The 13,458-nt window shown below is 37.3% G+C and overlaps 1 protein-coding gene across 2 annotated transcripts; it reads left to right on the forward strand.

Annotated features, from left to right (window-relative positions):
• Positions 1-223: 223 nt before the first annotated feature.
• Positions 224-12,732, forward strand: PAK1IP1 (PAK1 interacting protein 1). Of its 2 annotated transcripts, none has more exons than XM_011373234.2 (10): positions 224-387; positions 2,446-2,608; positions 4,526-4,646; positions 4,722-4,796; positions 5,342-5,394; positions 5,784-5,929; positions 6,018-6,115; positions 7,788-7,887; positions 11,220-11,343; positions 11,495-12,732. In XM_011373234.2, exons 1-10 carry the CDS (start codon positions 304-306, stop codon positions 11,695-11,697), a joined length of 1,167 nt encoding a protein of 388 aa, XP_011371536.1. In that variant the 5' UTR covers positions 224-303; the 3' UTR covers positions 11,698-12,732. The 2 variants fall into 2 exon arrangements, with proteins under 2 accessions (XP_011371536.1, XP_011371534.1); XM_011373232.2 differs by having other exon boundaries at positions 225-387; positions 2,443-2,608.
• The last annotated feature ends 726 nt before the right edge of the window (positions 12,733-13,458 follow it).

The raw sequence follows: 13,458 nt of genomic DNA on the forward strand, positions 1-13,458 counted from the left end.
CCCACTCCCCTCAGACGCGCGCAGCTCACAGCTTCCTAGAATATGCCTGCTTAGCTCCATTTTTTTTCTCATAACAATGAAAACCTCCTCATGTGGCATCCTTTTTTATTCTCTGCTTAGAAATGTCGCGCGATCTTCGAGCGCCGAATCTGTTTCCACTGATGCAGGCGCCTCAAAGGCAGCTTCCCATCGTGACGTCATTTGTGCGCCGACAGCGGAAGGGCCCTCTCCGTCTTACATCCGCTTTCGTCTCCGCGCCCCCTATGCCGGATGCCGCACGCTAAACAGCACGTGCGCTGCTGAATGGAGCTGGTTGCTGGTTGCTACGAGCAGGTCCTTTTTGGGTTCAGTGTACACCCGGAGCCCAAGGCAGACGGCGACCACGAGGTAAGAGCCGACCTGCCAAGGGACCACCGGAGCTGTGGTCGGGGGAAGGGCAGGTCAACTCACATGACCCAGGTAAACACATCACCGGTGGTCAACACATCGTCTTATCCTTTAGAGATTAATTGACGAGTCAAACTCAGGAAACCTAAGGTAGCTTTTTAAATCATGGAGTAGGCATTTCACAAAACGAGGTAATGTCTGTTATAGCAGACATTTTTGACCACAGTGCACGAAGGAAGCTGGTATTTCTGCAAATTCGTTGCGTATGGATTTAAGGGTCGCGCCCATAAGTTGACAGCCAGTTTAGGTGTTCCGGATTTAAGAAAAGAACAGTTCGTTCTTTCACTGAGTTTCTGTCCTGGAGTTCTAAAAAATGTTAGAGTTAGGTCAGGATAAATCCTTCATTGATAAAGTGACACCAATTCATTATTATTATTTGCATGCAGCGAAGGTGCAAAGAAGCTAAAGGTATGATTTCTGCACTGGACATCTTCTCAACATAAGGGGGAGAGGATTGGGAGACAGATGCATGGAGAGAAATTACAACAAAATATAAGTATATTACTAGACGTGTGAATAAAAAGTAAATTAGTCAAACAGGTAGTTAGGCTATAACCAGGACTAGAAAAGAATAAGATCTTTTAGTCCAGGATTATTCTTCCCCCTAAGCAATCCTAGGTATTTTAAAAACCTATTTCATTGAGCGCTTCTGTATGGAGAAGTCAAGGTGTCGGTCTTGAATTAACTAGAAAATTGGAAGCATATGACTTGACTAATTGTTTTTGTTTATTTTGCTTTCTATTCTAGTAATCTGTCTTTGGCTGAAAGATGATGTTTAGAATATTTAAGAATGGTGCTACTGATTGCGTTCTCTTTGTAATAACGTTGCTTACCATGTTTCAAACACATGTAGTCCTCAACAATCTTGTGAGGCAGATACAATTATCCCCTTTCAAAGATGAGGAACCTGAAGTTGAGGTAGGTTAAGTGACATGCTTAAGGCCACTCACAGTTAATATTTGGCAGACTTGGGATTCAAATCCCCAGGTGTCTCTTGACACTTGAAATTCTTAACCATTACCCAATACTGCTTCTGATCCTAGACAGACAATAGCCCAGATAACCAACATTCCTTCTGTAATATGAACAAGCGAAGGTTATTTGATTTATGGCCATAGCAGCCCTTCAGGAATATTGTGCCTTTACTTGAAAGAGGCTCCCTCGGTTTTTATTGATGGTGGAACTGTCTGTTGCTGTAGTTATTTAGGAATTAGTTTGCAGTAACACATCTTAAGTGTGTTTAGACACTTAAGTTTTGGTGTTTTTTTTTCTTCCTTGGTTCATTTTACTAACACTTCCTGATGCAGCTCCTTCAATTTGAGATATGCATGTGCATGTATTCTTGGCACTTAGCCAATCATACTTATCCAATCCAAAAGTTACATATCAGTTAAGTGTAGAGTTCTTGAGATCTTATCATTGGTCATTCTTTAGGGCTTATATTGGTACTACTGGGAACCCTCTTAATCCTATTTATTTTTGCTTATGGGACTTGTCATTATACTTATCTCTGTGTGACATATTAATTTATTGTCTTTTTTTTTTTCTGCAGCAATGGCAGCTGCATTAGAATAAGGACTTTTGTTTCTTGTATTCACTGCTGTATATCAACTGCTTAAAGTGATGCCAGGCACATAGTAGTCATTCAGTATTTCAGTAAATAAATTCAAATTCAGTTTGAACATTTGAATGAACAGTATGCAAGTCTGACATATAAGTAAATATAATTAAGAGTTAAGAATTTGGGTGGGACCTTAAAGTTCCTGTTGTCCAGTATCCATAATTGAAGTCATGATACAAAACATTGCAGTCCCATCTCTTTGCTTTACCTTCCTTATTCAATTCTCAGTTCTTTGTTTTACTTTACATATTGTGTAGTTTTTTTCTCCATTTGTAGGTTCCATTGGTAGTTTTCAAGGATTGTGGAACCCCTTATCTGTTTCTAGAGAGCTATATGATATGATTGTGATATTGATTGTATATTTTACTCCTCAGCAGAAATGGACTCCTGTGGCTGACTTCACTCACCATGCCCACACTGCCTCCTTGTCAGCATTGGCTGTAAATAGTCGTTTTGTAGTCACTGGGAGCAAAGATGAAACAATTCACATTTATGACATGAAAAAAAAGATAGACCATGGGGCTCTAGTGCATCACAATGGTAAGAAAATGATATCTTTTAACATAAAACTGTTGAGGCGTTATTATTTTACAATTTGTGAACTTCAGTTACCCAATTCATTAAGTAGATTCTGTGCTAGGAAATACAGAAACGAAAAGAAAAAAAATGTGGTTCTTTGTCCTTAAGTTGTTCACAGTCTGTGTTGGGAGACAGAAGGCAAGCACTTAAGTCACTCTGTGGAAGTGGGGGAGGAAATGAATTTTCACTGAAAACGTCCTTAAAATGACATCTGAATTACCTTAGAAGTATGAGTAGTTATCCAGGTGAAGTTTGCAAAGAGGGAGAAGGGATATTCCAGGCAGAGCAAGCAGCATGAGGAGCACAAGTAGCATCATCATACTAATAGCTAACTTTACTAAGGGAGTATCATGTACCCAGTAGTGTGCCAAAAATTATATCTTCAGTTCATAGAAGAGAAAAACCTTGCTTCAAAGATATTATATGACTTACCCAGAGTCACAAAACAGTGTATCTAGAACTTGAACCTCGGTCTATAGCCCATATTTTTAACTTTTATGCCCGGGGAACTGTAAGTAGGTCAGTATTATGAGAAGGTTAGAACGAAGGTTGGGGTGGCTGGAGAAGTAGATGGGGCAAGATCCTGGTGATCCTTGAGTGGAGGATGTTAGTGATTCAATGGGAGGGAGAGATGCAGGCTGAGAAAAGTGCTGGCAGTTCGGGTATGAGAATGATGCTGACTAAGAACAAGCAAAATGACTGATGAGAGCCTGCCCAATTGAAGTTGGAGGCTATGGATTGAGTAACATCAGTTTGTAATAAGCTACAGACGTTTCTGTAGAGAGGAAAGTTATTTGGCGTGTACAATAGAAGGATTGATTTGGGGGGAAATTGAGGGTTTCGGTAAAAGAATAGTTTAGGTTTTTAGCCTAGAGAAAATGAGGTTTAAGGGTCTGCAGATCTCTGAAATAAGAAAGCAGTTGGAATGTGAGTGAAGGAAGGCATGAAAGCTGGAAAGGTGTGAGGTTGCAGTTAGATAATAGATTCTTCGAATTCAAGAGTTCTGATGTGGAGCAGCTCTAGGTGATAAAGTGTCCTGGTTGTGAGTGTGACAGTCCAAGGTACTGAGGAGGCAAATTATTTATTAAAGATCTTTGGCTTTTTCAGTACAAAGGGCAATGTAAAGGATTGACCAGGAGGTGTGCAGATAAACAATAATGACCCAGGGGTTTACTTTCTTATTCTGTAAATGACCCAATAACAAATATTTAGGCTTTGTGGACAAATGGTCCCTGTTACAATCCCTCACCTATGTGCTACAGTGAAACAATATAGAAGCAGGCCACTGGTCAGATTTGGCCTGCAGTGTTTGGCTGACCCCTGAGCTATAGGGCAGTTAAGCTGTTGACACAAGCTTTAGAAAATAAGAATTTTGAGAATAAATGTATAATGGCATAGGCTGCTTTGGGGAGCTAGAAGAATGCTGGGTTCTTCCATCACCTCACTTCTTTTCAGCCATTTAGTATTTGAGGACAATGAACATATCTCCCTGTCTCAAGCTTTAGGGGAATTTCATGGGAGATCCAGGCTTCATTTTGGGCATATGGGAGTGGAGTATTTTGTGAAGAAATTGAAAAGATGTAGGAAATGTTGTTAATTATGGGAAGGAGATTGCGGAAGGCTTAGTGGAAGAGCATAACCATTTAAATTCTTACGACAGTAAATGAGAACCGTGTAAAAGTCTATTCAAAAACAGCTCTGTAATGATAATTATATTGTGGGTGATTGTGTAGCTAACTGACTTCTTACAATGGACTTTAAGGTTTATTTCAGGAACACTTACATTGGATGTTTACTTACTGCAACACAGCCTTCAAACCAGAAAGAGAATTTGCATTCAAGATGAATGTTAATTTTGCCTATTTTGTTTTTCCACAGGCACAATAACTTGCCTGGAATTCCATGGCAACAGGCATTTAATCAGTGGGGCAGAAGACGGACTCATTTGTGTCTGGGATGCAAAGAAATGGGAGTGCCTGAAGTCGATTAAAGCTCACAAGTAAGTCCTGCCCTTTCCCGTGGGCAGTCTCTAAGTGCCAGTCAAGTTGGGTGCTAACTGTTGGTTTCCTTTTAGAGGACATGTGACCTTCCTTTCTATTCACCCATCTGGCAAGTTGGCTCTGTCTGTGGGTACAGATAAGACACTAAGGTAAGTCATTAATGCCCAAGAGCATCTTTACTGAGTCATGGTCTTTGTTCTCCAAGTACAACAGGAGTCCCTTGCCAGGGTATTGTTTGCTACAATAATCAGATACTGTTTCTATATTGTCTCAGAGCTGTCAGCCATTTAAATAAATAAATATATCACAAATTAAAAATATCATGATGTAAACAAATGTTGAAAGCTAGTGAACCTTTTCATAATAGTAGGAAAAAAATGACAAGCTCAGTGTTCAAACATGCACATTACATTTCAGTCACTGTAAGCTGTAAAGAGGAGTGTTGTCATAAAAAATGTTTTAGGGGGTAAAACCTTTTGAAATTGTATTAAATATGTTGAAGGGGTTGTGGGAGTACCTCTTTAACAAGTTAATCTTGCTTAATAATAAATATTTCAGATGTCATTTAAGGAAGATGGCAGTTCTAAATAGCCAGGTATTTAGTAAATTGTCATTGAGTAAACCTTCATTATGCTTACCTTTACACCTAGTAAAAGTTAATGATCATGCCACAAGTGAGCTTCTTATTTTGCAGAACGTGGAATCTTGTGGAAGGAAGATCGGCATTCATTAAAAATATAAAACAAAGTGAGTTATTTTTATTTGGAATGCATTTTATAACATCTTGATGGAATATGAACACACACACACACACGTACATGCATGTACACATTTGTTTACCTGCATGATGGTAGTTAACTCTGAGAGCTTTAGGTTACATTTTCTGTTTTAGATTGGGATTCTTGTGGCTCTGCTACCTACCAGCTCTGTGACCTTTAAGGATTCTTAGAACCCAGTTTATTGTCTAAAATTTAACTCACAAAATATGTATCATAAGTTTGTTGTGAGTATTCAGTAGGATAATGAATGTGAAAATATGCCGTTTTTTAAAATAAATGTTTGCTATTTTCATTATTATTCTGATCATTTAATTTTTTATTTATGAAATTAAAAGGCTTTGTTCTTTTAATTTACAGATGCTCACATAGTACAGTGGTCCCCAAGAGGAGAGAAATACATAGTTGTCATACTGAATAAAATAGACGTCTATCAGCTTGATACAGCATCAGTTAGTGGCACCATCACAAATGAAAGCAGAATATCTTCTGTTACATTTCTTTCAGTAAGTGATCAGAAATCAGTGATAGAAGTTTAGTGTCTGCATGCTGGTTGGAACTGTTGATGACATTCTGATGTTCTTTTTCTCCTAGGAGTCTGTCCTTGCAGTGGCTGGAGATGAAGAAGTCGTAAGGTTTTTTGACACTGATTCACTAACGTGCCTCTGTGAATTTAAAGCTCATGAAAACAGGTCTTTTTTTTTTTTTATTTTTTAACCAATCTCTGTGTATTTGTAGGGTCTCAAAAACATTTTATATACAATAGTTTCATAAAGCAGGGTATATATCTTTTATGAACAACTGCAGAGGTAGACATATCTGCATATATATGATATCTGGAGTTGGGAGGATGGTAGAAATGTCTTCTTGGCCTTAGTAATGTAAAAATGAAGTTGTCATCAGGATTAATCATTTGCACAAGATAATTTCCCAATAATTTTGTTAGACGGGGCCTGAAATCAACCATATTTGAACAGGAAAAAAAAAATTAAAACAATCTTGAGTTTTGCCCCAACCACTCTTAACTTTTTACTTTATTCCCCTTGTCTACTTCTTCCCCCTTTATACCCCATTTATTTTTCTTGCAGGAGAAATAAATGACATTGTTGACTTCCGTTTTATGCCAGTCTCTGTTTCCTCTTACTGCTTACTGTATTTCTAGGGGTAGACACTGAGTCTCTCAGTAAATGGATAAGTGACTTGGCCAAGATTACCCCACTGTTCAGTGATGGAACTGGGATCCAAACCCAGTTCTACCTGACTTTGCTCCTGCTTTTTCTACTATAATTTTGAAAAAGAAGATAATGTACAGAGTTATATACTTTAATGTTTTTCATTTATATATTCTACATCTTAAGTCTTAGTTTTCAGTTTCTAAATAATGAGTTTTAAGAAATCTCTCTTTGTAAATAGTACTGCAATCAATATACAGGTCCTAGTTAAGATGATTAGAGAAGGGGGAGTGGGACCTTAGGGATAAAAAAGGCACTATTTCTAAAAAGAGAAGAGAACTGCAAGCACACTGGCCCTAAGGGAGGAAAGAGCTGAGTGTATTTAGGAACAGATTAAAGACTGTATTACTAGATCAAAGTGAGCCAAATGGTGCACAGCCCTGTAGGTGGTTGTTGTGGAGTTTAGATTTTATATTAAATGCCTTTGTAGATTTTATTGTGTTTCTTATTATGGGAAAAATATAAAGACAGATAGACCAGTGTAAGGAAGCAACTACTATAGACCTACCACCCAGCTTCAGCAGTTATCAATTTATGCTCAGTCTTGCTTCATAAATATTCCTAGCCATTTCCTTTCCCATGTTATATTAATGCAGATCCTAGCTTTGTAGGTTTCTAAGACTGGGAGTAACATAATTTAATTTACATTTTAAAAACTTGTTAAGGGGCAAAAATGGAAGCAGAGAGGCCAATTAGGCCACTTCATAATTCAGAAGAAAAATGGTAGTAGTTTAGACTAGGATTGGTGGCACTGAAGATGAGAGGCATGGATATATAGGAGTAAGCCTTGATTCATCTCTTGTTTTCTATCTACTGAACTTGTAGTTTCTTAAGGTGAGGGGCTTTGTTTTAAATATCTTTCTTTCCTTTGTGATAATCTCATTATTTATAGTTATAATCACCTTTTAAATTTTTTCTTAATGTATAGTTAACAGTCAATTTTGTCTTAGAATTTCAGCCCTGAAAAATGACTCACAGGATGCGTAGCACATTTATATTTTAGTACCATTCATTGAACAGTTTGGAAGCACTTGAAACATTGAAAAATCAAAAGACTGTACATAGAACCTTTATAACAGTATCATACTATTTGAAGAAAGGACCTTTTATGATGTTAATATTTTTATCCTAGGGTAAAAGACATATTCAGTTTTGAAATTCCAGAAAATCATGTTATCGTTACAGCATCGAGTGACGGTTTCATCAAAATGTGGAAGCTTATACAAGATAAGGTCAGTGTCTTAATATAATACAAGTATACTTTAATGTAAGTCTTACTATCAGTATTGCTTTGAGTTAAATGAAGTGGAATTTTAAAAGTCAGACAACTTTTGAATAAGCTTTTTTAAAAATTTTAATTAGTTTCAAGTATACAGTACATTGGTTAGACATCTATATAGTTCATAAAACGATCCCAATTGCTCCCTCTCTCCCCTGATCCTCTACCTAGCCAACATATTAATGCTAACTGCATGCCCTATGCTGTGCTCCCCATCCCCATGACCATCCATCAACTACTAATTTGTACTTCTTTAACCCTTCACCCATTCTCCTAGCCTCCCCTCTCCTGTGTCTGTCACCAATTTGTCCCCTATATTTGTGAATCTGTTTTAGATTAGTTTGTTCTTTAGGTTCTTCATAAGTAAATCATATGTTATTTATCTTTCTCTGTCTGACTTAAATACCTTCTACGTCCATCAAGGCAATATCTTTTTCCATCCCCTTCCTTTTAGTCTGTGTGTTTTTTTAAATCCGAAGTGAGTGTCTTGTAGGCAGCATGTCGGGGTCTCGTTTTCTTATCCATTCATCAACTCTCTTTTAGTTGGAGCACTTAATTTTTTCCATTTGAGGTACTTATTGATAGGAATGTTACCATTTTTTATTCCTGTTTTTATACATGTTTTTTCTTCTTAAAGAAATCCTTCTAACATTTCCTGTAATTCTGGCTTGGTGGTGACAAATTCCTTTAGCTTATTTTTGTCTGGGAAGCTCTTTATCTGTCCTTCAACTCTAAATGATAGCTTTTCTGGATAAATTATTCTTGGTTGTAGATCCTGGGTCTTCATTCTATGGAGTATTTTGTTCCAAGCCCTTCTGTCCTGCATAGTTTCTTTTGAGAAATCAGCTGCCAGTCTTATGGGTGCTCCCTTGTAGGTAACTGCTTTTCTCTTGCTGCTTTTAAGATTCTCTCTTTGTATTTAACCTTTGGCATTTTAATTATGATGTATCTTGGTGTGAGTCTCTTTGGATCCCTGGTTTTGGGGATTCTCTGAGCTTTCTGGAGTTCTCTGTCTATTTCCTTCACCAGGTTAGGGAAGTTTTCCATTATTATTTCTTCAAATAGCTCTTCAACATCTTGTTTTCCTTCCGGTGTGCTGATAAGACAGATATTTTGACCTTTAATAGTGTCCCATGTGCTCCTCAAATTATTTTTACAGTCTTTGCTTCTTTTTTCTTGCCATTCTGATTCAGTGTCCTTGGCTTTCCTGTCCTCTATATAGGTCATTTGATCCTTTTCTTTATTCACTTTGTTTATTCCATTTAATATAGTTTTCATCTCAGATAATGTGTTCTTCATTTCTGACTGCTTCCCCTTTATAATTTTCATTTCCATTTTTATGTTTTTTATCTCTTTGCTCAATTTATCTACACTTCCCAAAAGTCCATTGAACATCTTTATAAGCAGTCTTTTGAACTCTGCATTTGTTAGATTGCTTGACTCCATTATTTTTGGATCTCTGTTCTGTTCTCTCATGTGGTTTCTGCTTCTTTGTCTTCCCATTTTGGCTGCCTTTCTGTATCTCTTTCTATGTATTAAGCAAAGCTTCAAAGTCTTCCAGTCTTATTAGTGTGGATTTGTGTAGTGGGTGTCCAGTGGTACAGTCCTGGGAGGGGTTCAGCTGCCGGCCACATTTCCCTCAAGCCTGTGCCCCTCCGAACCACCAGTTAAGATTTAGCCAGCAGTCCACAGATGCTGTGCATCTAGTTGCCTCAAAGGACCACACCAGAAACCGAGGCCAGTTTCCTCCAGTGTGAGTCTAGGTGCTGTTCAGCAAGGAACACCTGACTCTCTGAAGATACACCTGGGTGTAGCTTGGGTGGGGCCCGAGTTGGGGGAGGCGGAGTTTCAGGGAATCCTCTGGACAGAGTGACCACTGTTATCCAGTTTGATGACATCACGGCTATGGCAGTGCTGTGTCTGTGCACTGGGAGCGGGGAGGGCTCAACAGAGGAACAATGGATACCTCTGGCACTTCTGTAACTACAGAGCGAGTCTCACCTTGGCCCTCACTCCGAGAATGTCTCCCTGTAAGTCCCTGGTACCCTTTGCACAGCCAAACCGCCACTGGTGCTCAGAGCGAGCGGGTCCGTCACTGCTAAAGTCTGATCCTGAACACGGCCCCTTTAAGAGGCATCTGCTGCTGCTGCTGCCATAGCCTCTGTTTCACTCAGTCGCTGGGGACCAGGCAGCCTCGTGTCCTCGCCTCATCCTATCTTCTGCCATTGCAGGGTACTTTCTTGGATTTCTCCCTAGTTGTATGGCTTGTTCATCTACATCCCAGGTGATTGTTTCTTGTTGTTTGCTTCTTGTTTCCATCACAACTTTGATTTGGTTGCCAGAGGGATAAACAGAGCCTCTGTCATCTATGCCATTTTATTTCCCTCCCCTTAAATAAACATTTTAAATATTTTCCAGTCCTGATTGATATTCCTGGTTTTAAAGTTAGAGTTCCACAGAGTTCCCTCAGGGTTTGCATTAGTAAGTCAGAGCTGGCAAGATCTCAGCATTACTGCTTTTTCAATCAAAGAATTGCTACTTCTTTTTCTTTTGTATATTGAGGTTCTATGTAAAATTTTTTGTTTTTATTTATGCCTACAAGTGCCTGGTCTTCCTAGGTCGTCTCCCATCCACATACTAACCAGGCCCGACCCTGCTTAGCTTCCAAGATCAGACATGGGGCTTGTTCAGGGTGGCATGGCCATAGACCATGGACTGTGGCTCCACTGGGCTGCAAACCCAGAACTTTCTGTGTGTAAAGCAGATGCGCTAACTGCTATACTATGGAACTACGTCCTGTAAAATTTTTTTAGATAAAAATACTGCCATTATTTTAAAAAAAAAAAAAGCAGAAACTCCTGATTGATTATAGAACTAACAATAGTTTAAAACTAGGTAATTGGAAAAATTAAGTTCTCTTCCATGTCTCCCTCTCATAGACGATCTTGGTTTATTATTCTTAGTTCTCTCATAAATACATTCTGTGAATATGATTTGTTAAGTGCCTACTTTGTGCAAAGCTCTTTGTTAAAACCTAGAAATGAACAAGACATGGTCCCTTTCCTTAGTGAATTTTAATTTGCTGAGTACTTAGGAATTAGCTCTGTTAAAGATGTAGTCAAACCAATCATAAATCAGTAATTTCTTCTAAAATTTTTATTTTGGAAGCATATTTTATTCTCAAGAAAATACAGTGTTTAAAATTAAGGACTTGGTTACGGAAAAAGAAAAGTAATTATTTAAAATTCCCCTAATGTTTTTATGAATTTTTCTTTCTTGTTTTAGAAAGTACCCCCATCTTTACTCTGTGAAGTAAACACTAATGCCAGGCTGACATGCCTTGGAGTGTGGCTGGACAAAGTGACAGACAGGAAAGAAAGCCTTCCTCCAGCTGCAGAGCTTTTTCCTGGTAAATGAAATCGATCATTTAAAAAAACTGATAATCATATTGCTTGAATTGTCGAAGTGAAGGAGATCCAGATAACTTTACTTTATTGTCAGCCTACGTTTATTTCAAAGAGAAAAAACACTCTTTAACTGCACTCTCTCTTGTGTTTCAGTAAGTAAAGAACAGTCCAAAAGCAACAAAAAGGATTCTGGCCATGTTGTGCAGGAAGAAGAAAAGCAGTCAAAACCTAACACAAAGAAGTGTGGTTTAACTGGTGTCAGTAATAAGCCAACAAAAGGAAGTAGCCAGGTGTTGACCAAGAAGAGGAAAACAGAAATGTTGGGAAAAAAGAAAAGAAAAAAGAATAAAATATGAATAATATAGTGATTCCCAGATTTCTCCTAAGAAAAACTTTTTAGATGAAATCATTCTTTTCAAATGTACCTAATTTTTTTCCCCTGAGTAAAAGCTAGGAATTTCTTCTTTAAATGTACACCTTTTAAAAAAAGTCACTAAATCACTTTCAGGTTTTTTTGTTGTTGTTTTATAAACAGTGGTAAAACTATTTTGGGTAGGCAACATTTCATTATGTATCATGGTGACATATGTTAATGTGTAATATGTAATTTTTACTGTTGTGTAAAGCAAAGATCTTTCTCAAAATAATGTAGTTTAAAATAATATAAAATCTTGAACACATTCTTTACCAGAAGTAGATGAGTTGTTTTTCAACTTTTTTCCCTAAATAGGGGAAGAATGAAAAAAAACTGCCTTACTTTAGCTTCTTCAAATGGTTCTAGTAATTTTAATGCAGATTTTGTTCACTTGGGTAACAAAAGGTATAAAAAAATTTTCATACCAGGGCGTCTGGACAAACTTAAAATTATAGACATATAAATAGAGCTTTATACATAAGAAGATTATTAGAGAGATTGCCAAACTTTGTTCAATAATTTTGTTTCCAAGTTGTGGATGATATAACTTCAAGGCAGGAAATGACATTCTAATTTTTTTTATCCATTTAGCTAATGTAACAAAAGTAGTCTTAAAAAGTTCTTTGCATATTTAGGATAATAAGCTTTTATTAAATGTACCTTGCAAATATTTTCTGTCTTTGGCTTGTCCTCTCATTCTCTTGATGTTAACTTGTAGAGCAGAAATTTTTAACTTTAATGGAGTCCAGCTTATCAATTATTTCTTTCATGGGTTATATCTTTGATGTATCTGAAAAAGACTTCATCATACGCAAGGCCATCTAGGTTTTCTCCTGTTACGTTCTAGGAGTTTTATAGTTTTGCATTTTAAATTGAGATCTATAATCCATTTTTAGTTAATTTTTATGGAAGGTGTAAGGTCTGTGTATAAATACATTTCTTGTACCATTTATCAAAGACTATCTTTGCTACATTATGTTGGCTCTGCGCTTTTGTCAATGATCTGTTAACCATATGGTATTCTATTTATGTTCTCTATTGAAGTGTTTGTTCTTTGGCCAATACCACACTGTCTTGATTACTGTAGCTTTATAGTAAGTCTTAAAGTCAGGAAGCATCAGTTCTCCAACTTTGTTCAATGTTGTGTTGGCTCTTCTGGGTCTTTTGCCTCTGCATATAAACTTTGCAATCAGATTGTCAATATCCATAAAGTAACTTGATGGGATTTTGATTGGGATTGCATTGAATCTATAGATCAACTTAGGAAGAACTGATATCTTGACAATATTTGAGTCTTCCTATTCATGAATGTGGACTAGCTCTCCATTTATTTAGTTCTTTGCTTTCATTCATGAGTTTTGTGGTTTTCTTCATACAGGTCTTGACAAATTTTGTTAGATTTATACCTAATTATTTCATTTTCACGTGTGCTAATGTAATGATGTTGTGTTTAGAACTTTAAATTTCACTTGCTCATTGTCGATACATAGGAAAGCAGTTGACTTCTGCATATTAATCTTGTATCCTGCAGTCTTGCTGTAATCACTTAGTTCTAGGTTTTTTATTGATTCATTCAGATTTTATGTATAGGTGGTCCTGTCATATGTGACCAAAGACAGTTTTATGTCTTCTTTCCCAGCTTGTATACCTTTTATTTACTTGCCTGTTCACGTTGGCAAGGACTTCTTGAAAATAAGTAGTA

This window comes from Pteropus vampyrus, unplaced genomic scaffold (genome assembly GCF_000151845.1).
Source record: "Pteropus vampyrus isolate Shadow unplaced genomic scaffold, Pvam_2.0 Scaffold221, whole genome shotgun sequence".
Classification (NCBI taxonomy): Eukaryota; Metazoa; Chordata; class Mammalia; order Chiroptera; family Pteropodidae; genus Pteropus; species Pteropus vampyrus.

What these genes read in the sequence shown, in the direction of transcription:
- PAK1IP1 (XM_011373232.2), top strand. Translation starts at nt 304, where the DNA reads ATGGAGCTGGTTGCTGGTTGCTACGAGCAGGTCCTTTTTGGGTTCAGT. An exon ending in GGCTCTAGTGCATCACAATG is followed by an intron (nt 2,609 to 4,525) that starts GTAAGAAAATGA and finishes GTTTTTCCACAG; the next exon opens with GCACAATAACTTGCCTGGAA. An exon ending in TTTAAAGCTCATGAAAACAG is followed by an intron (nt 6,116 to 7,787) that starts GTCTTTTTTTTT and finishes TTTTTATCCTAG; the next exon opens with GGTAAAAGACATATTCAGTT.